The following is a 24,516-nucleotide window of genomic DNA, read 5'->3' as shown; positions in this document are numbered from 1 at the left end:
AGGGACTTCGGGATTCGGGGGCTACTTTAACCCTGATAGCTCCCCATTTGGTGCCGGATACAGCACACACTGGCGGATCCGTGGCAGTACGAGGGGCAGGGGGAGCGGTATACCGATTGCCCACTGCTAGAGTGGAGTACAGACCCCCAGTCACCCCAGCAGCTGCCAGTTACTAGCCCCCGGCGCACCGCTATACCACACGGCCTCCGGCCACGAACTACCCTCAGAGAGCCCGGTTCAATTTGCGGGGCTACTCACAACCTATTCGGTGCTTTGGATGTAAGCAACTAGGGCACAAAAGACCAGAGTGCCCCCTAAACGCAGCGAATCAAGCACCGTCCTGGAGAAGACCCGCCGGCGGAATCCCACATAATCCTGAATGCTGGGGCAGCCTACATGAAGCAGACCCCGTGCAAGCTGCCCACCGGAATAACCGGCAACGGGTTAAAGTGAATGGGAAGGAGGTCAGTGGTCTACGGGATACTGGTGCTACCATGACCTTGCTTCAAGAGAACTTGGTGTCTGAGAAACAGCACACTGGAGACACTGTGGCTGTGAGGGTAGCAGGGGGCACTGTGTTCCGCCTACCTGTTGCCAGGGTACATTTGGATTGGGGATTGGGCGCTAGACCTGTGAATGTGGGGGTCAAGAAGGACTTACCTGCTGATGTTCTCCTTGGAAATGACTTGGCCCCCCTTGTTTCTGCCTATGCTCCCATGGGTCCCGCTCATGTTAACCCTGTGACTACCCAAGCCCAGTCCCTTCGGGAAGAAGTACATTTTAACCGTGGTGGACTACACCACTAGGTACCCCGAGGCCATTGCTCTCTCCAACATCCATGCAGAGACGGTAGCTGAAGCCCTATTTGAGGAGCTACAACCTAGTTTGGTTTACTTACAAGTTGCTGTTACCTTTTATATTTTAATCAGGGCCCTCAAAAAGTTGCAGCCGTACCTGTATGGACAACCTTTTTCCTTACTCACAGATCACAACCCGTTGGTGCGGCTGAACCGTGTGGCCGGGGACAATGCCAGGCTGCTGCGCTGGAGTTTGGCGCTGCAGCCCTTCGACTTTACAATCCATTATCGCTCAGGGAAACAAAACGGTAACGCCGACGGGTTGTCCAGACAAACTGAACTTGAAAAGTGATCTGTGAGTACTTCCCCGGACATCCCCAAGCCGATCCGTTGGGATCAGACTGTGTATGCCGGCTTGGTTCTGGGGGAGCATTGTGGCAAACCTAGCCACTTCTGGACTATAACGTAAGAAAGGTTGTCTATAGAATGTATTGCGTGCTATGTAGATGTGACAGACCCTTCTGTCAGTACTGAAGGAGTTAACTGTGTTCAGCTTTAGCCTCAGCTATTGTGCACTGTCATTAAAGTTAGTGATAAACAGTCCATTGTTTAATCACCCTCAGAGAGCAGATGCTTAGGTGATAAGAAAAGCCAAATGTGTCTTGTGTTTAAATTGTTATCAGCTTAAGCAAGGTAAATCTATTCTATCATGTCAAGGGCGTGTTCCCTCCATCTAATGTACAACATTCTTTCAACCCCCCCATCTGGGGTGTCAGACCTGCATAAATACTAGGCATAGCCTTTTAATAAATGTCATTCTGTTTTAAACCTGAAAACTGGCTGGGTTGTGAATTGCTGATTCCCTGTTCAGGACATTGTTCTCTGGTGTTAACCCTTGGTATCCTGTTGGTACCGTTACACACACTTTGTGCCACTGCTTATATACACTGTGTCTGCTGATACACACTGTGTGCCACTGCTTATATACACTGTGTAACTGCTGATACACACTGTGTGCCACTGCTTATATACACTGTGTCACTACTAATACACACTGTGTGCCACTGTTTATATACACTGTGTAACTGCTGATACACACTGTGTGCCACTGCTTATATACACTGTGTCATTACTAATACACACTGTGTACCACTGCTTATATACACTGTCTGCTGATACACACTGTGTGCCACTGCTTATATACACTATGTCTGCTGATACACACTGTGTACCACTGCTTATATACACTGTCACGCTGCTGATACACACTGTGTGCCACTGCTTATATATACTGTGTCACTACTGATACACACTGTGTGCCACTGCTTATATACACTGTGTCTGCTGATACACACTGTGTGCCACTGCTTATATACACTGTGTCTGCTGATACACACTGTGGGCCACTGCTTATATACACTGTGTTGCTGCTGATACACACTGTGTGACACTGCTTATATACACTGTGTCGCTGCTGATACACACTGTGTGACACTGCTTATATACAATGTCTGCTGATACACACTGTGTGACACTGCTTATTTACACTGTGTCTGCTGATACACACTGTGTGACACTGCTTATATACAATGTCTGCTGATACACACTGTGTGACACTGCTTATATACACTGTGTCGCTGCTGATACACACTGTGTGCCACTGCTTATATACACTGTGTCTGCTGATTCACACTGTGTGCTACTGCTTATATACACTGTGTCTGCTGATTCACACTGTGTTCCACTGCTTATATACACTGTGTCGCTGCTGATACACACTGTGTGCCACTGCTTATATACACTGTGTCACTGTGTCATTGCGGTGTTTCCTTATTTGGACGATATCTTGGTACTAGCTCAGTTTTTACATTTAGCTGAATCTCACATGAATCAACTAGTGTTGTTTCTTCAAAAACATGGTTGGAGGATCAATTTACCAAAGAGTTTCTTGATTCCTCAGACAAAGGTAACCTTTTTAGGTTTCCATATAGATTCAGTGTCCATGACTCTGTCCTTAACAGACAAGAGACAAATGAAATTGGTTTCAGCTTGTCGAAACCTTCAGTCTCAATCATTCCCTTCAGTGGCTATGTGCATGGAAGTTTTAGGTCTCATGACTACAGCATCGGACGCGATCCCCTTTGCTTGTTTTCATATGAGACCTCTGCAGCTTTGTATGTTGAATCAATGGTGCAGGGATTATACTCGGATATCACAATTGATATACTTAAATCCCAACATTTAACTCTCTCTGATTTGGTGGTTAGACCATCATCAATTATTTCAGGGGACCACTTTTGTTCATCCTACCTGGACTGTGATCACAAAAGATTGGTTGGGGAGCTGTCTGGGGATCTCTAACAGCACAAGGGGTTTGGAAACCTCAAGAGGTGAGGTTACCAATCAATATTTTAGAACTCTGTGCTATTTTCAGGGCTCTTCAGGTTTGGCCTCTGTTAAAAAGAGAACCATTCATTTGTTTTCAGACGGACAATATCACAACGGTGGCATATATCAATCATCAGGGTGGGACTCGCAGTCCCCTAGCTATGAAAGTAGTATCTCAGATACTTTTTTGAGCAGAATCCAGCTCTTGTCTAATTTCTGCGGTGCATATCCCAGGTGTAGACAATTGGGAAGCGGATTATCTCAGCCGTCAGACCTTACATCCAGGGGAGTGGTCTCTCCATCCAGATGTCTTTTGTCAGATTGTACAGATGTGGGGTCTTCCAGAAATAGATCTGATAGCTTCTCATCTAAACAAGAAACTTCCCAGGTACGTGTCCAGGTCCAGGGATCCTCAGGCGGAGATGGTGGATGCTTTAGCAGTTCCTTGGTTTTACCAACCTGCTTATATCTTTCCGCCTCTAGTTCTTCTTCCAAGAGTGATCTCCAAGATCATTATGGAACAATCGTATGTGTTTCTGATAGCACCAGCGTGGCCTCACAGGTTTTGGTATGCGGATCTTGTTCGGATGTCCAGTTGCCAGCCTTGGCCACTTCCTCTAAGACCAGACCTTCTTTCTCAAGGGCTGTTTTTCCATCAGGATCTCAAATCGTTAAATTTGAAGGTATGGAATTTGAACGCTTATTGCTTAGTCATAGAGGTTTCTCTAACTCAGTGATTAATACTATGCTACAGGCTCGTAAGTCTGTTTCAAGTAAGATTTATTATCTAGTTTGGAAGACCTATATTTCATGGTGTTCTTCTCATAAATTCTCCTGGCATTCTTTTAGAATTCCTAGAATTTTACAGTTTCTTCAGGATGGTTTGGATAAAGGTTTGTCTGCAAGTACTTTGAAGGGACACATCTCGTCTCTTTCTGTATTATTTCATAGAAAGATTGCTAAGCTTCTTGATATTCACTGTTTTGTTCAGGCTTTGGTTTGTATCAAGCCTGTTATTAAATTAATTTCTACTCCTTGGAGTCTTAATTTGGTTTTGAAGAATTTGCCAGCTCCTCCTTTTGAGCCTATGCATTCTTTGGATATTAAACTACTTTCTTGGAAAGTGTTGTTTCTTCTGGCTATCTCTTCAGCTAGAATAGTTTCCGAATTGTCTGCTCTCTCTTCTGAGTCTCCTTTTCTGATTTTCCATCAGGATAAGGCTGTTTTGCGGACTTCGTTTAAATTTCTTCCTAAGGTTGTGAATTCTAATAACATTAGTAGGGGAATTGTTGTTCCTTCCTTGTGTCCCAATCCCAATAATGCTCTTGAAAGATCTTTGGATGTTGTAAGAGCTTTGAAATATTATGTTGAAGCTACTAAAGATTTCAGGAAGACTTCTAGTCTATTTGTTGTCTTATCTGGTTCTAGGAAAGGTCAGAAAGCTTCTGCCATTTCTTTGGCATCTTGGTTGAGGCTTTTGATTCATAAAGCTTATTTGGAGGAGGGACAGTCCCCGCCTCAGAGGATCACAGCTCATTCTACTAGATCAGTCTCCACTTCTTGGGCTTTTAAGAATGAAGCTTCAGTTGATCAGATTTGCAAAGCAGCAACTTGGTCTTCTTTGCATACATTTACTAAATGTTACCATTTTGATGTATTTGCTTCTTCTGAAGCAGTCTTTGGTAGAAAAGTTCTTCAGGCAGATGTTTCAGTTTGATTCTTCTGCTAATGTTTTAAGTTGTTTGTTTGTTTTTTCAGTTTATGAGAAAAAATAATTTTTTTGTGGATTTAATTTTTTCATGCCTGTTTATATTTTATCCCTCCCTTTCTAGTGAGTCTTCTGTGGACTTCCACATCTTAGGTATTTCTATACCATATGTCATTAGCTCATGGACTTTTGCCAATTACATGAAAGAAAACATACAGAATTTATGTAAGAACTTACCTGATAAATTCATTTCTTTCATATTGGCAAGAGTCCATGAGACCCACCCTTTTTCTGGTGGTTATGATTTTGTTGTATAAAAGCACAATTATATTTCCAGTTCCTCTTTTTGTATACTTTTTTTACTCCTTTTTCTATCACCCCACTACTTGGCTATTCGTTAAAACTGAATTGTGGGTGTGGTGAGGGGTGTATTTATAGGCATTTTGAGGTTTGGGAAACTTTGCCCCTCCTGGTAGGATTGTATATCTCATACATTACTAGCTCATGGACTCTTGCCAATATGAAAGAAGAATATGTAAGTTCTTACATAAATTATGTTTTTTTTTTAGTAGACAACCCAAAGTATTGATCTAGGCCCATTTTGGTATAATTCATGCCACCTTTTCACCGCCAAATGCGATCAAATATTTTTTTTTATTAACTTTCTCACAATTTTAGGTTTCTCACTGAAATTATTTACAAACAGCTTGTACAATCATGGCACAAATGGTTGTAAATGCTTCTCTGGGATCCCCTTTGTTTTTGCAAATATATATGGCTTTGGCATTGATTTTTGGTAATTAGAAGGCCGCTAAATGCTGCTGCGCACCACACTTGTATTATGCCCAGCAGTGAAGGGTTTAATTAGGTAGCTTGTAGCGTTAATTTTAGCTTTAGTGTAGAGATCAGCCTCCCATTTGACACATCCCTCCTCCTGATCCCTCTCAAACAGCTCTCTTCCCTCCCCCACTACACAATTGTCACTCCCATGTTGAATGTCTGCCAGTGCTAAAATAAAAGGCTGCTTTTCTTTTATTTTTATATATATTTATATATATATATATATATATATATATATATATATATATATTTAAGTTTTTAAATATTTTTTTTGCAGTGTACGATCCCCTTTTACCCCCAACCTCCCTGATACCCCCAAACAGCTCTCTAACTCTCCCTCCACTACCTATTTGTCACCATTTTAGGTACTATTTTTTTTCCCTATCTGTGTAGCCTGGCATAGCGGTCTTGACCTCCTCCCGCCCCCTCCAGTGATGGGCGACCCACCTGCCTCCCTCCTTACGCTCTCACCCACCAACGATCTGCACCACCGCTGTCCTATATAGAGATGGCCACAGAGTGGCCCTCTCTGCATCAGTAACTCTGCAAATCTATATCTGCAGTGCCCCACTCGTGGGGCATGCAGAAATAGAGCAATCTCGCTATTTTGAGCGAGATTGTGGCAGAGAGAAACCCAGGACTGCAGTAACGTACAGGGTACGTCACTGGTCCTTAAGGGCATAACGACCATCGTCGTACAGGGTACGATGCTGGTCGTTAAGGGGTTAATTTAAGGATAGAACACATACACGCTCTGCTAAGAGAAATGCTGTACACCTTGGAAGTAGGGGAGGTTAATATCCTTCAGTAATCCAATGCTAAATTTTACAAATCCCACCTAAGCAGTCTATTTCCTTCCTTCTTCCAGAAGGTATTTCTGAAATGGTGTTGAAGGAACTGAACAAAGCAGGTTCGCCTTTTGTTCTATCACCAACATATAAGCCATGTTTCCTATTCCTAACTCAGTTATAGAGGCAAACAACTAAACATCTAGAGGATAGTATGTCATTTCTCATGCATAAGAAATTGGAAACTTTTCATAGGTAATAATTCTAGATTACAGGTTCCTATTTCACCCTGCTTTAAAGGGACATTAAACACTTTGTTATGATAGTGTAAAATTTATATTCATATAAATTCATATAAAAAAAACTCTGCAATATAATTTCATTATTTATTTTGTCCCCTTTTCCTGTAATTCTAATCTGAATTTGTGAGCTTTTCAGTTCCTGTTAGAAATGGAAGGGCAGAACACACAGAAATTAGCTACACACTCTAGTGACCTATTTATAACTCGCTAATTGGCCACAGCAAAGAATGTAACCTAGGTTACAGCAGCTCCCATTGTTTTATAGACATTAAATCTTTACACTTATTTTGTCACTAATGAAACTTTAAATACATCTACATGTTATTCTCAGACAAATCTTTTATTTGAATGCATCATTCTATCTAGCATTTATTTAGGGCTAGATTACAAGTGGAGCTCTAAATATCGCTTGCATGCAAGCAATAATAGCACTCCACTTTTTAATACCACCGCACTCAAATACCATTTGCTGGTATTACAAGTACAGGTAAATCGCAATGCGAACGCAAGCTCGCGTTCGTATTGTGAGCCTCGTTCTGATACCATCACAGACGGCATCAGAACCTCACGCAGCAAAGGGGGTAAGTAGAGCAGCGATGGGCAGCATTTTTAAATATATATCTATATGAATATATACATACAGTATATATTTATGTGTTAATATTTATATATACACAAATTAACAATGTATGTATATAATCAAATACATATATATTTACATTGTGGTCTATGAGAACTCACCACAATGTAAAGGTACGTTTCAGTGCCATTTTTTTCTAACACCCCACTACCAGCAACTTTAAAGCCCCAAAACTGCCTAGTGGTCTTTTTTTTTTTTTTAATAAAGAACTATAATGCCCTCTATGTTGATGGTATTTGGGGCACTTTTTAGAAAATTAACCAGAGATCTAATCTATGGCTAATTTTTGGAGAGCTAATTGCTACTGCGAGCTCGTGGTAGCAATTTCTAGCCACTTGTAATGGCTGGTTAATTATCGCACGCCCATAAATGGGTAAATTTGCCAGTTTGTGGGCGTGCGATAATTTAGCGCTCCACTTGTAATTTAGCTCTTAGTGTTTAACGTGGCCGGACTTTTAGCCGACGGACACTTGGCCGACGGACATTTGGCCGAAACACAAGTGGCTGTCAGATAACAGTCCGGCACGAGATAGATAGATTTGATAGATAGATAGATAGATAGATACATAGATTAGATAGATAGATCAATAGATGCAATAGATTCATTTGATAGATACGATAGATAGATAGATAGATAGATTTGATAGATAAATAGATAGATTTGATAGATAGATAGATAATTTCCCAGACAGAGAATTACAAAACGTGCGGCCTGGGACCCATGGTAAGGTTCCCAGAGGCAGTTGCAGCGCCCGAGGCTCTGATTAGAACAGAGCACTCAGGAACGCATCTGCCCTCGGCCGAAATCGGAACATTCTTTAGCTTTCTGTCTGTCAGCCAAATGTCCGTCGGCCAAATGTCCGTCGGCCAAATGTCCTTCTGCCAAATGTCTTTCTGCATTTTGTCAGAGCACCGTGTTTAATTACCCTTTAAGTGTAGCCAAGTGACTGCTGAAAAGATTTAGGACCAGACCAAACGTATTAAGATTGCTAGAGCTTTTTGTGGGATGCAGCTATTGAAATATTTAATCTCACGGCTAATAGTGCCGCTTTAGTGGTGTTGGCTAGATGGGCCTTGTGGCTAAAGTCTTCCTCAGATGCTATGGTATCTATTAGTAGACTGCTGGCTTTGCCATTTTGTTGGATGCTTTTATTTCACTGTTACTGGTAAAAATTGGGTTTTCTTGCAGCAGGATTAGAGATCTAAAGGGCTAAACCTGTCCATGGGACAGTCACAGATCCTCTGATTCTCCTTCATCTTCTTCTGCTGCTGGCTCTGTGAAGTTTCTCTAGAAGATGGGAATAAATTGGAATAAGTAGCAGGTTATGAAGGCCACTACTTCTAGCAAGTTAGCATGAAGCTCTGACCCCCAGTCATGAGGGTATTCCTGTAGGGGCAGATGGCAATACTTTTGGGATTGGGTGAAATACATTTCAGACCCCTGAGCTTGAAATTTTAGAGGGCTAGATAATGAGTTTTGCTCCAGGAGCCCCCTGAACCACTTTATTACAGTATTTCTCATGTATCTTCCTAACCTGTTTTACACAAGAGCTTCCTTGCCTGTTAGGCAGATATGGAAAGGAACTGTGTAATGGCTACAGTTCTAGAGTGCAAGGACAGTGATTTGTTCATCGTTTGAAAGAAGGAGCAGACTTTTTGTTTTAGAACTCTTAAGTACATTTCTGGGAATGCCATATTTTAACATGAGATGATCAGAAGTATTCTCAGAGTAGTGAGGAGAGTCAATTCATGTTTACAGCACAATTTGAATGAATCAGGGGGAAAGCACATATTCTTAATTGTTCCTACACTTCCCAGAGTTATTGATCACTCGAAAAATCCATTTTTTTTCACTGATGGGCACAAAAGACATTCACAGCCAATGATCTGCTACTCTTATGTCTTACTAGGGACTGTAGCAGTTAGAGACATACTGCCAGCTAACATCAGGGCAGCTAAAATAGGAAAATGTATTCTTATTTTTACTACTTTAGCTGCAGTTTGTTTTAATAAATGTCAGTAGCACATTTTAAATATACATAATTCTTTATTAAAATATTGTATTTTGTTTTTGACTTAATAAGCTAATAGCTGTAACACATTGTATGTAACTATCTGTCACTTTATGCACACACCTATTTAACTACCTTATGCTTCATGTCTGTTGTGCCACCTATAATTGCCTTATATATCTGTACCACTAATTTAAAAAAAAAAAAATATAGAGCATGCAATTTTAAGCAACTTTCTAATTTACTCCTATTATCAAATTTTCTTCATTCTCTTGGTATCTTTATTTGAAATGCAAGAATGTAAGTTTAGATGCCGGCCCATTTTTGGGGAACACACTGTGTTGTTCTTGCTGATTGGTGGATAAATTCACCCACCAATAAACAATTGCTTTCCATGGTCCTGAACCAAAAAATAGCTTAGATGCCTTCTTTTTCAAATAAAGAAAGCTAGAGAACGAAGAAAAATTGATAATACGAGTAAATGAGAAAGTTGCTTAAATTTGCATGTTATATCTGAATCATGAAAGAAAAAATTTGGGTTCAGTGTCCCTTTAATTATTTAGGACCCTCTATATTCAAATATAGACCAACGAGAAGCATACATACATACACACACAATCATTTATTTTGGGACATTGTGCACTAGTTTTACTTATAACTTATTTTTAAATAACATTGTGCTGATTTTCAGACTATACTGATGTCAACAGTCTCCAGCTTGTGTAAGGGTCTTTTCAAATGTAGGGGGGGTGTACTTTCTACTTTCTCAGCCCATTTCAGTGGGTCTCCCAGCCTAACCTCATCAACAGTGCTAAATTTGGAGCCTCTAAGTACATTTTTAAAAATATTTCTCTTACATGGTGTTTCCAGTCCATGGATTCATCCTTACTTGTGGGATATTCTCATTCCCTACAGGAAGTGGCAAAGAGAGCACAGAGCAGAGCTTCCATATAGCTCCCCCTCAGTCTCCGCCCCCAGTCATTCTCTTTGCCGCTCTAACAAGTAGCCCCCAATCCGGGACCGGATCTGGTAGGGGGCAGACTTTCTCTCTTTGCTCAGGCTTGGGCAAGAGATGTTCCAGATCCCTGGGCATTAGAAATTGTTGCTCAGGGGTATCTTCTAGAATTCAAGGACACTCCTCCAAGGGGAAGGTTCCACATTTCTCGTTTGTCTTCAGACCAGACAAAGAAACAGGCGTTCTTACGCTGTGTAGAAGATCTTCTAAAGATGGGAGTGATACAACCAGTTCCAATTGCAGAACAAGGACTGGGCTTTTACTCAAACCTGTTTGTAGTTCCCAAAAAGGAAGGAACTTTCAGGCCAATCCTGGATCTAAAAATTTTAAACAAATTCCTCAGAGTTCCATCATTCAAAATGAAAACCATTCGAACAATCTTACCGATGATCCAGGAAGGTCAATATATGACTACCGTGGATCTAAAGGATGCGTACCTACATATTCCTATCCACAAAGATCATCATCAGTTCCTAAGGTTCGCCTTTCTGGACACGCATTACAAGTTCGTGGCCCTTCCTTTCGGATTGGCCACCGCTCCCAGAATTTTCACAAAGGTGCTAGGGTCCCTTCTAGCGGTACTAAGACCGCGGGGCATTGCAGTAGCACCTTACCTAGACGACATCTTAATACAGGCGTCGTCTTTTCACAGAGCCAAGGCTCATATGAACATTGTTCTGGCCTTTCTAAGGTCTCACGGGTGGAAGGTGAACGTAGAAAAAAGTTCTCTGTCCCAGCTCACAAGGGTTCCCTTCCTGGGAACACTAATAGACTCGGTAGAAATGAAAATATTTCTGACAGAGGTCAGGAAGTCAAAGCTTTTAACTACTTGCCGAGTTCTTCATTCCATTCCTCGGCCTTCTGTAGCTCAGTGCATGGAGGTAATCGGATTAATGGTTGCGGCAATTGACGTTGTCCCTTTTGCCCGAATTCATCTCAGACCACTGCAACTGTGCATGCTCAAACAGTGGAATGGAGATTATGCAGATTTGTCTCCTCAAATACAAATGGACCAGAAAACCAGAGACTCTCTTCTCTGGTGGTTGTCTCAGGATCACCTGCCTCAGGGAATGTGCTTCCGCAGACCAGAGTGGATCATTGTCACGACCGATGCCAGTCTGTTAGGCTGGGGTGCGGTCTGGGACTCCCTGAAAGCTCAGGGCCTATGGTCTCGGGAAGAATCTCTTCTCCCGATAAACATTTTGGAACTGAGAGCGATATTCAACACGCTCCAGGCATGGCCTCAACTAGCGCAGGCCAAATTAATCAGATTTCAGTCGGACAACATCACGACTGTAGCGTACATCGATCATCAGGGAGGAACAAAGAGTTCCCTAGCGATGAAGGAAGTAACCAAGATCATCAAATGGGCGGAGGATCACTCCTGCCACCTATCTGCAATTCACATCCCAGGAGTAGACAACTGGGAAGCGGATTTTCTGAGTCGTCAGACTTTTCACCCGGGGGAGTGGGAAGTCCACCCGGAGGTTTTTGCTCAGCTGACCCAGCTATGGGGCATTCCAGAATTGGATCTGATGGCGTCCCGTCAGAACACCAAACTTCCCCTTTACGGATCCAGGTCCAGGGACCCCAAGGCAGCATTGATAGATGCTCTAGTAGCGCCTTGGTCCTTCAGTCTAGCTTATGTCTTTCCACCGTTTCCTCTTCTCCCTCGGCTAGTAGCCAGAATCAAACAGGAGAAGGCTTCGGTAATTCTGATAGCGCCTGCGTGGCCACGCAGGACTTGGTATGCAGACCTAGTGGACATGTCATCGGTTGCACCATGGAAGCTGCCATCAAGGCAGGATCTTCTAATACAGGGTCCATTCAAGCATCCAAATCTAGTTTCTCTGCAACTGACTGCTTAGAGATTGAACGCTTAATTGTAGCTAAGCGTGGGTTCTCTGAATCAGTTATAGATACTCTGATCCAGGCCAGAAAGCCTGTCACCAGGAAAATTTACTATAAGATATGGCGGAAATATCTTTGTTGGTGTGAATCCAAGGGTTACTCGTGGAGTAAGATTAGGATTCCAAGGATATTGTCTTTTCTCCAAGAAGGATTGGAGAAGGGATTGTCAGCTAGTTCCTTAAAGGGACAGATATCTGCTCTGTCTATCCTGTTACACAAGCGTCTGGCAGCAGTACCAGACGTTCAGGCGTTTGCACAGGCTCTAGTTAGAATCAAACCTGTCTATAAACCTGTGGCTCCTCCATGGAGTCTAAATTTAGTTCTTTCAGTTCTTCAAGGGGTTCCCTTTGAACCTTTACATTCCATAGATATTAAGTTATTATCTTGGAAAGTTTTGTTTTTGGTAGCTATTTCTTCTGCTCGAAGAGTTTCAGAATTGTCTGCTTTGCAGTGTAATTCACCCTATCTGTTTTTTCATGCAGATAAGGTTGTTTGGCGTACCAAACCTGGTTTCCTTCCAAAAGTTGTTTCTAATAAGAATATTAACCAGGAAATCATTGTTCCTTCTCTGTGCCCTAATCCAGTTTCTAAGAAGGAACGACTGTTACACAATCTTGATGTGGTTCGTGCTTTAAAATTCTATTTAAAAGCAACTAAAGATTTCAGACAAACATCATCCTTGTTTGTTGTCTATTCTGGTAAGAGGAGAGGTCAAAAAGTGACTACTACCTCTCTTTCCTTCTGGCTGAAAAGCATCATCCGATTGGCATATGAGACTGCTGGACAGCAGCCTCCTGAACGAATTACCGCTCATTTTACCAGAGCTGTGGCTTCCACATGGGCTTTCAAGAATGGGGCTTCTGTTGAACAGATTTGTAAGGCAGCGACTTGGTCTTCACTGCATACTTTTGCCAAATTTTACAAATTCGATACTTTTGCTTCTTCGGAGGCTATTTTTGGGAGAAAGGTTTTGCAAGTAGTGATGTCTTCCGTTTAGGTTACCTGACTTGTTCCCTCCCTTCATCCGTGTCCTAAAGCTTTGGTATTGGTATCCCACAAGTAAGGATGAATCCGTGGACTGGATACACCATGTAAGAGAAAACAGAATTTCTGCTTACCTGATAAATTACTTTCTCTTACGGTGTATCCAGTCCACGGCCCGCCCTGGCAATTAAGTCAGGTTCAAATTAATTTTTTTTAAAACTACAGTCACCACTGCACCCTATGGTTTCTCCTTTTTCTCCTAACCGTCGGTCGAATGACTGGGGGGGCGGAGCCTGAGGGGGAGCTATATGGACAGCTCTGCTGTATGCTCTCTTTGCCACTTCCTGTAGGGAATGAGAATATCCCACAAGTAAGGATGAATCCGTGGACTGGATACACCGTAAGAGAAAGTAATTTATCAGGTAAGCATAAATTCTGTTTTCTCTTACATGTTTTCTCTTTTTCACAGTGTCTATAACATGCAGTTATATTAAAATTGGTGTATACTGTCCCTTTAATTAAATTAATCAATTACCCCTTGTGTTCCTTATCTAATCAGTAGAGCTGCGTGCTTTTAATTGTTTATTCTTCAACCATTGTTCCTTCCAGGGTCTGTACATAAATTTTGGAAGATTTAAAATACAAAATTTTGACTTTATATTTAAAAGAAATAATCACACCTTGTATTCCTATTTTTGTGTGTCTGCATATGTCTGACATGTGTCACCAGCTAATTATTGTGCCGTATAATAGTTTCTCACATAAACTTTTATGTCTATACAGGATATGTCCATGTGAATAATTTCCTTGTTACAAAGACTGAGTTGAATGAGGAGCCATATGTGTACAGTTTTCCAGATGCCAATGGTAAGTGATTTAATACTAAATATGTTTTATAATAGTAGATCTTAAAGTCATCTTTCATTTTTGTTTCCTGAGCTGTCTGTGATGTTATCAAATGTGTGCATGATAACATCATAAGTAACAACAAAATCACTGCAGATGTATGCATTTCCTTTAGTCTGCAGTTGTCTGGAGGGCTTTAAAAGTTCATATCTCATCAAACAGACCACTTACAGATACAAGAGACTCTTTATTTGAAATGGTCTAATTATATATTTAATTAAAAAAAATACACAGCAGTTTACCCAGAGGAGGTGGGGTCTTGCCCCCCCCCCCCCCATTTGTGCTAGAAGAAATTTGAATGATTTTGCTCATTCAAATTGACGGTTCCTTGTCCCTTCTAGCACAAACTGGGAAGGGGGATATCGGCTCCATTAGAGCACCCCATGGTAAACAGCACTTCAAGGGCTGCTGCAGGTTATTGCTATTTATGTATTCAAGAGAGATTAAAAATGTTCTTTACCATGAGGAAGAAGGGGGCTCTAATGGAACACCCCCCACACACATTGATCTCATCTGAAATGAGGGGGTCACTTGTCCCTCTAATATAAACAAGGGGATTGATAGTGACTCCATTAAAGCAACCCCCACCTCAGGGTAAATGCACTTTTAAGTGCTGTTGCAGTGCCTTCTTTCAAATTAACGTGGTCTGGGGATTGAGATATGGATATTCAAACCCCTTTTCCCCAACCACAGACTCACAAGGAACTGTCTGACTCAGTTCCTGTGACTTCACCAATCCCCCAAGTGGTCTTTTCATAAGCTGGTCCACCCTAATCCGGCATGCAGCACGAAGACTGCAGTCTCCTTTACTGGCTGTAGTAGTGTAGGTGGCCCCACACTGCGGAATAGATGTTTATAATGAAAAAGGTTTTGTGTGCGTTTATAAGGGTTACATTTTTATGGTCATAATTTTTGAAAACTCTGCAGCCGATAAATACATGACCATGTTGTGTTAACTAATCTGTAGATATAATTTTCAGGAGCTTCTTTCTTTCCTAAGATATAGTGAGTCCACGGCATCACCAATTACTGTTGGGAATACCACTCCTGGCCAAGCCGTTAAGTATCACTCCCGTTCCCACAACCCCCAGTCATTCTCTTTGCCTTGGTGCAAGGAGAAGGTGAAGTTTTGGGTGTCTGATTTATTTCACTTCAATTAAGATTTTATTATTTTGAAAGCCAGGGTAGGTTTGCTCTGATCTTTCTTTTCAAGATTGGGTTTAGCTGTACTCCACGTTAGTCTCTTCAGTAGGGCAGTGGTGGCTTTTAAGCAGTTAGGAACTTGTGAGGTGGGCCTCCCTGCATTTTTCTAATATGATTGCTGTCCTGTGTAGAAAGCCTGAGTAAGTTTACTCTGTCTTTTCTCTCTCCACAGGCCTCTGTGAGGAGTGGCTTCCTTTCATGCTGGGTGAGCTCTCCTCCCGGATAGCTAGAGGTTCAGGTAAGTGCCATTTTTTGTCTTATGGGATAATTAAGAGCCTGAATTCTGGCACTGAAGAAATTATACTGCACTTATTTTGGGACTACATCCTGAACACAGTCAGGATCTATTATTGGCAGTGAGCAGGCACTATGAATGTGACTATAGAGAGGGGATTTATCTAATCATTGGTGGCTCAGTTTTTTATTAAGCAGTGGTTATCCGGTGCAAGTTGGTTATAACACTGTATATGTGAGTGGTGACAAACATTTTTATTTTTCTCCGTGATACGTGATAAAATTATTTTTTATATTTTGGCTGCTGGGACCGCCCATGGCAGTTTATTGTAGGTGGACCTTTCCTTAGGCGGCGTTGAGCCGGCCATGTGACTACCTCTGATCGGAAGACCAAACGGAGTCCAAAGCTGTTGCGAGCAGTTCAACTAGTTGCAGTGTCTATTCCGGAGCATAGAGGGGCAGGTAGGTGCCTCAGCTATACAGCTGAGGTGTAGAGGTGCTTTTAACTAAATTAAAAGTCACTGCACTGATAGTAAAACCCTCTTCCTGGTTGTCACGCACACATATTTTTGACTCTCTTATAAGTTAAACTGGTTTTCATTTTTCAAATTTCTTTGGAATTCCCCTGCTGGGGACACTGGTTTACGTATTAGCCTTAAAGGAACAGTATTAATATATATATTAATATATATATATATATGTAGAACCTCCTTTGCCTTTTTGTTCCTCCTGTATTGAGAGGACTCTTCTGTATAAGGATAGAATTTTTATTTCTGAGCCACCTTCCTCTCAGGTTGATGCTGTTCAGGCAATGCCACAGCTTTCTCCTAAAGCATCCCAAGCCTTAACGGCGTCACAGGCAGTGCCCTGCGGTTCCTCTCAATTTCCTGTGGGAGTTTATTTGCAAGCAGAAATTGCTGCCCAGGTATCTTCTGTGGTATCTGAGGCATTAGCTGCTATTCCCATGCTACAGGGAAAACACAAGTGGAAATTTAGAGATTCAGATAGTAAGGTTTCTGATCCAGCTCCGACTAATCAAATTGCTCTTTTTCATAAGTCTGAAGAGGAAAATACGTTGGTAGCCTCTGAGGGTGAAATCTCAGATTCAGACAGTGTAATGCCTTTATCTGATGCTGAAGTTGCATCCTTCATGGATAATTCACTTGCGGCTTTTCTATCCACCTGCCAGTTTTTCCTAAAAAGCGTGATAGCTCAGTTTTAAGAACAGAGGATGAGAAATCAGAAGCTTTGGATGATTTATCCGTTGTACCCTCACAACACTCTGAAGTGGCAGTGAGAGATGGGCTGTCCGAGGGAGAAATTTCTGACACAGGAAAGGTTTCTCAGCGGGCAGAATCAGATTCCTTAGCATTTAAATTTAAGCTGGAACACCTCCGCGTACTGCATAAGGAGGTTTTAGCTACGCTGGATGATTGTGACCCCATGGTGGTCCCAGAAAAATTGTGTAAAATGGACAAGTTTCTAGAAGTCCCTGTATACACTGATGCATTTCCGATCCCGAAGAGGGTGGCGGATATTGTGACTAGGGAGTGGGAGAGACCAGGTGTACCTTTTGTTCCCCCCTATCTTTAAGAAAATGTTCCCCATAAATGACCCCAGGCGGGCAGACGGTCACTAAGGTAGAGGGAGCAGTTTCAACACTAGCCAAGCGCACAACCATACCAATAGAAGACAGTTGTGCTTTCAAAGATCCTATGGATAAAAAATTAGAAGGTTTACTAAAGAAAATATTTGTTCAACAGGGTTTCCTTCTTTAACCGATTGCCTGCATTATTCCTGTAACTACTGCAGCAGCTTTCTGGTTTGAGGCGCTGGAGGAGTCGCTCCAGATAGAGACTTCATATGATGAAGTCATGGATAGAATTCATGCTCTAAAGCTGGCTAATTCTTTTATCACAGATGCCGCTTTTCAATTATCTAAGTTAGCTGCGAAAAATTCTGGCTTTGCCATTATGGCGTGGAGAGCGCTTTGGCTCAAATCATGGTCGGCTGACGTGTCGTCCAAAACAAAATTGCTAAATATTCCTTTCAATGGAAAGACCCTTTTCGGACCCGAGTTGAAAGAAATTATTTCGGATATCACTGGGGGAAAGGGCCATGCCCTCCCGCAAGATAGACCGTTTAAGGCCAAAAACAAGGCTAATTTTCGCTCCTTTCGCAACTTCAGGAGCGGCCCTGCTTCAACCTCTGCAAACGCAAAGCAAGAGGGTAACGCTTCACAACCAAAAGCAACCTGGAAACCCTTGCAGGGCTGGAACAAAGGTAAACAGGCCAAGAAGCCTGCGGCTACTACTAAGACAGCATGAAGGGGTGGCCCCCGATCCGGGACCGGATCTGGTAGGGGGCAGACTCTCTCTCTTTGCTCAGGCTTGGGAAAGAGACGTCCCAGATCCCTGGGCATTAGAAATCGTTGCTCAGGGATATCTTCTAGAATTCAAGGACTCTCCTCCAAGGGGAAGGTTCCACATTTCTCGTTTGTCTTCAGACCAGACAAAGAAACAGGCGTTCTTACGCTGTGTAGAAGATCTACTAAAGATGGGAGTGATATATCCAGTTCCAATTGCAGAACAAGGACTGGGTTTTTACTCAAAACTGTTTGTAGTTCCCAAAAGGGAAGGAACTTTCAGGCCAATCCTGGACCTAAATATTTTAAACAAATTCCTCAGAGTTCCATCATTCAAAATGGAAACCATTCGGACAATTTTGCTGATGATCCAGGAAGGTCAATATATGACTACCGTGGATCTAAAGGATGCGTACCTACATATTCCTATCCACAAAGATCACCATCAGTTCCTAAGGTTCGCCTTTCTGGACAAGCATTACCAGTTCGTGGCCCTTCCTTTCGGGTTGGCCACTGCTCCCAGGATTTTTACAAAGGTGCTAGGGTCCCTTCTAGCGGTACTAAGACCGCGGGGCATTGCAGTAGCACCTTACCTAGACGACATCTTAATACAGACGTTGTCTTTTCACGAAGCCAAGGCTCATACGGACATTGTTCTGGCCTTTCTAAGGTCTCACGGGTGGAAGGTGAACGTTGAAAAAAGTTCTCTGTTCCCACTCACAAGGGTTCCCGTCCTGGGAACACTAATAGACTCGGTAGAAATGAAAATATTTCTGACGGAGGTCAGGAAGTTAAAGCTTTTAACTACTTGCCGAGTTCTTCATTCCATTCCTCGACCTTCTGTAGCGCAGTGCATGGAGGTAATCGAATTAATGGTTGCGGCAATGGACGTGGTCCCTTTTGCCCGAATTCATCTCAGACCACTGCAACTGTGCATGCTCAAACAGTGGAATGGGGATTATGCAGATTTGTCTCCTCAAATCCAACTGGACCAGAAAACCAGAGATTCTCTTCTCTGGTGGTTGTCTCAGGATCATCTGTCTCAGGGAATGTGCTTCCGCAGACCGGAGTGGATCATTGTAACGACCGACGCAAGTCTGTTAGGCTGGGGCGCAGTCTGGGGCTCCCTGAAAGCTCAGGGCCTATGGTCTCGGGAGGAGTCTCTTCTCCCGAAAAACATTTTGGAACTGAGAGCGATATTCAACACGCTCCAAGCATGGCCTCAACTAGCGGCGGCCAAATTCATCAGATTTCAGTCGGACAACATCACGACTGTAGTGTACATCAATCATCAGGGAGGAACAAAGAGCTCCCTAGCGATGAAGGAAGTAACCAAGATCATCAAATGGGCGGAGGATCACTCCTGCCACCTATCTGTAATTCACATCCCAGGAGTAGACAACTGGGAGGCGGATTTTCTAAGTCGCCAGACTTTTCACCCGGGGGAGTGGGAACTCCACCCAGAGGTTTTTGCTCAGCTGACCCAGCTATGGGGCATTCCAGAATTGGATCTGATGGCGTCCCGTCAGAACTCCAAACTTCCTCTTTACGGATCCAGGTCCAGGGACCCCAAGGCGGCACTGATAGATGCTCTAGTAGCACCTTGGTCCTTCAATCTGGCTTATGTCTTTCCACCGTTTCCCCTTCTCCCTCAGCTGGTAGCCAGAATCAAACAGGAGAAGGCTTCGGTAATTCTGATAGCGCCTGCGTGGCCACGCAGGACTTGGTATGCAGACCTAGTGGACATGTCGTCTGTTCCACCTTGGACACTGCAATCGAGGCAGGATCTTCTAATTCAAGGTCCATTCAAGCATCCAAATCTAGTTTCTCTGCAACTGACTGCTTGGAGATTGAACGCTTAATTCTATCTAAGCGTGGGTTCTCTGAATCGGTTATAGATACTCTGATCCAGGCTAGAAAGCCGGTCACCAGGAAGATTTACCATAAGATATGGCGGAAATATCTTTGTTGGTGTGAATCCAAGGGTTACTTGTGGTGTAAGATTAGGATTCCCAGGATATTGTCTTTTCTCCAAGAAGGATTGGAGAAAGGTTTGTCAGCTAGTTCCTTAAAGGGACAGATATCTGCTTTGTCTATCCTGTTACACAAGCGTCTGGCAGAAGTACCTGACGTTCAAGCGTTTGCACAGGCTTTAGTCAGAATTAAGCCTGTCTGTAAACCTGTGGCTCCTCCATGGAGTCTTAATTTAGTTCTTTCAGTTCTTCAAGGGGTTCCGTTTGAACCTTTACATTCCATAGATATTAAGTTATTATCTTGGAAGGTTTTGTTTTTGGTAGCTATTTCTTCTGCTCGAAGAGTTTCAGAATTGTCTGCTTTGCAGTGTAATTCACCCTATCTGGTGTTCCATGCAGATAAGGTTGTTTTGCGTACCAAACCTGGTTTTCTTCCAAAAGTTGTTTCTAATAAGAATATTAACCAGTAAATCATTGTTCCTTCTCTGTGTCCTAATCCAGTGTCTAAGAAGGAGCGACTATTGCACAATCTAGATGTGGTTCGTGCTTTAAAATTCTATTTAAAAGCAACTGAAGATTTCAGACAAACATCATCCTTGTTTGTTGTCTATTCTGGTAAGAGGAGAGGTCAGAAAGCGACTGCTACCTCTCTTTCCTTCTTGCTGAAAAGCATCATCCGATTGGCTTATGAGAATGCTGGACAGCAGCCTCCTGAACGAATTACAGCTCATTCCACCAGAGCTGTGGCTTCCACATGGGCTTTCAAGAATGAGGCTTCTGTTGAACAGATTTGTAAGGCAGCGACGTGGTCTTCACTGCATACTTTTGCCAAATTTTACAAATTCGATACTTTTGCTTCTTCGGAGGCTATTTTTGGGAGAAAGGTTTTGCAAGCAGTGGTGCCTTCCGTTTAGGTTACCTGAATTGTGCCCTCCCTTCATCCGTGTCCTAAAGCTTTGGTATTGGTATCCCACAAGTAAGGATGAATCCGTGGACTGGATACACCTTGTAAGAGAAAACAGAATTTATGCTTACCTGATAAATTACTTTCTCTTACGGTGTATCCAGTCCACGGCCCGCCCTGGCATTTAAGTCAGGATAAAAAATTTTTTGTTTAAAACTACAGTCACCACTGCACCCTATGGTTTCTCCTTTTTCTCCTAACCGTCGGTCGAATGACTGGGGAGGCGGAGCCTTTTTTTTTTTTTTTTTTTTTTTTTTTTTTTTTTTTTCCTTCTCCCCGGTCCGCATAGTAGTCCCAAAATGCCTCCTTAAATAAGTAAATTTCAAGATCATTCCTTACAAATGACTACTATTAACGCTAAGGGGTTAAATAACCCAGGGAAACGATCTATCGCTTTCCGAGACCTTAATAAACTTAATAGTCACATTTTAATGTTACAGGAAACCCACTTCCAGAAGGGTAAAGAACCTAAATGGTACAACAAACAATACCCCACTGCATACTTTGCATCTGGGCCAAACAAAAAAGCGGGAGTAGGGATCTTATTTCATAGGTCACTAAAAATACAAATATTACATGTAGAAAAAGACTCCGCAGGCAGACACATTTTGATTAAAGGCTCCCTATATGGCCATCAAATAACGTTGATTAATATTTACGCCCCTAATCAGACGCAAATAGGCTTCTTCAGAAAAATTGCTAATCTCATCCTTGACCACTCCCAGGGAGTTGTATTCTTAGCGGGAGATTTTAATCTTTCCTTTGAACCACACATGGACTCCTCAAAGGGGACCTCCATTGTTGCCACCAAGAAAATCAAAATAGTCAAACACATCTTACAGAGTCTCACACTCCATGATATATGGAGAACTATGCATCCCCTGGGTAGGGATTATACTTTCTACTCAAATCCACACAATAGCTACACGAGAATCGATCACATATATACTGATTCTCAGGGACTCTCTATCACGGGTGACTGCACTATTGGCCCTATCACTTGGTCTGACCATGCCCCGGTAACGTGCAGAATATTATGGCCAGACATCCCAATATCCCCCAAAATTTGGAGGTTAGAAGATACCCTACTGAATGACCCAATATTTCTTGAATCAATCCAAAAAGAAATTTCAGAATACTTCACTCTAAACTCACACTCCTCATCCTCTAGACAGTTAGAATGGGAAGCACACAAAACGGTGATAAGAGGTTTATTAATTAAACAAAAGTCTAAACTCAACCGTGCAGCTAGGGAAAAACATTCCAAACTTTTACAATCAATTACAACATTAGAAGCGGCCCACAAACAAAACCAAAATAACTAACAAATTCTGCAGGAAGTTTTAGATACTAGACTTCAGCTCAAACAACATTTGACTGAGGTCTACCAACGAAAGGCCATGTTCCTCAAACAGTATTACTACGAAGGAGGAAACAAGCCGGGAAAAATTTTGGCCAGAAACCTGAAAAGGAAGCAACTGAACACATATATATATACACTCCTTAGGGACCGCAGAAGGAAAAATAGCTAAAGACAGTATTACGATAGCTGAAGCTTTCCGTTCCTATCATAATAAGCCTTACCACCTAGGAGGTAACACCACCCATGACAATCCCACATTAGAAGAGGGCTTAAACCAATATTTCCAAAATTTACAACTCCCAACAGTAGATAAACAGACAGCTGATTCCCTGGGGGCTGAAATCTCTCTAGAGGAACTCCAGCACGCTATAAAAGACATTCCCTCCGGGAAAAGCCCTGTCCCGGACGATCTCACATCTGCCTACTATAAAAAATGTGGGGGAGTGTTAGCGGGACACATGCTACAACTATTCAACAAACTCAGAGATGATCCTAGATTAACTAGAATGTTATTAGAAGCACATATAACGGTATTAGCCAAACCGGGCAAACAAGCCACAAACCCAGGTAACTTCAGACCCATATCCCTAATTAATGTAGACATGAAAATCCTGGCCAAGATATTAGCAAATAGGTTAAACAAAATTCTCCCGATTTTGATTGACAGGGACCAAGTAGGATTTATCCCGGGCAGAGAAGCGAGAGATAATATTACCAAAGTAATCCAATTGATTACCTACGCGAAGGTTTCTAATACCCCCATGGTCCTGTTTGCAACGGACGTGGAGAAGGCCTTTCCTGCGAAGGGCGATGAGAGAGATGGGTATTCCATCACCCTTCCTAAACATGACTATGGCCCTTTACTCAGCCCCGAATGCGAGAGTCCGGGTTAATGGGACACTCTCTGACACTTTTTATATTAGCAACGGGACAAGGCAGGGGTGCCCCCTATCGCCCTTGCTTTTCGCTATCTCCATAGAGGTCTTAGCCCAAAAAATTAGGCTTAATGACAAAATCACAGGTATCAGGGTGGGAGACTCAGAGAATAAACAAGCATTATACGCTCTAAGAAGAAATAGATAGAGGGCGCCACATGGTGCAGGTCATATAACAATAGAACAAAGCAGCAATAGGAACAGAAGAATCCTACTCACAGATTATGAAGCACAAAAGTGCAGTATTCGCAGGCCGGAACCATACTACGTCGTCCGGTAGACTACAGTAAGAAGATGTCGCCAACAGGGGTCCTCGTCTCGCCTGTATGCGAATACTGCACTTTTGTGCTTCATAATCTGTGAGTAGGATTCTTCTGTTCCTATTGCTGCTTTGTTCTATTGTTATATGACCTGCACCATGTGGCGCCCTCTATCTATTTCTTCTTAGATCGACTATCTGTGTTTTTGGCACAACACCCTGGAGGAGCAGCCTACCTTTTCTGGACCCATCGCTCATCATACCTAACCCTGGGAACTACCCATTGGACTTTGCTGGATATTGCACGAAACCATTTTTTACTGGACTACATAGTTTGTATCTATATATATATGTACACATATATAAACTAGGGTTGCACCGATACCATTTTTTTAAGACCGAGTACAAATACAGATACTTGTGTTCAAATACTCACCGATACCAATTACCGATACTTTTTTTTATGTCATGTGATAGTTTACCGAGCACAATACAGACTAATTATTTAAGATTCCTTCTTTATAATTATGAAGGACTGTAGCTCAAAATACATTATAAAATAATAAAACAGGTTTTATTTGTCACCAAGTTCACAGAACATGTTTAGAAATAAAAATATTACAATAAAATATATTAACAAACAACATCAATAAATAACAAATATAAAATTGCAACCAACCAAAAGTGCCATACAGTAAAAAATAGAACAGAATACTGTTTAATCATGGTGAACAACACTATGGACTAGATTACATTTGACTGGTAAGCTTTACCAATGCTCTCATTACACGTCCTACTCCATTAAAGGCTATGGAGTTGGAAATGTGAACAGAGCATTGGTAAAGCTTACCAATCAAATGTAATCTAAATCTAGTCCTATAATTGCAGAATGAGTGTTCATTGGGATAATTTTTCCTATGAGTACTCTT

General features: G+C 42.2%; 1 protein-coding gene across 1 annotated transcript in view; it reads left to right on the top strand.

The window, feature by feature from the left end:
- LOC128657885 (gastrula zinc finger protein XlCGF26.1-like) overlaps positions 1–24,516 on the top strand; it is a 57,721-nt gene that overhangs the window by 19,532 nt on the left and 13,673 nt on the right. The window contains exon 3 of the mRNA XM_053712313.1: positions 14,169–14,252. Within this exon, the coding sequence (XP_053568288.1) occupies positions 14,169–14,252 (84 nt within the window). The remainder of the gene's footprint in view (positions 1–14,168; positions 14,253–24,516) is intronic.

Source organism: Bombina bombina, chromosome 4 (assembly GCF_027579735.1).
Source record: "Bombina bombina isolate aBomBom1 chromosome 4, aBomBom1.pri, whole genome shotgun sequence".
Classification (NCBI taxonomy): domain Eukaryota; kingdom Metazoa; phylum Chordata; class Amphibia; order Anura; family Bombinatoridae; genus Bombina; species Bombina bombina.
The sequence above is the reverse complement of the archived record's forward strand: the minus strand, read 5'-3'. Positions and strand labels throughout refer to the sequence as shown.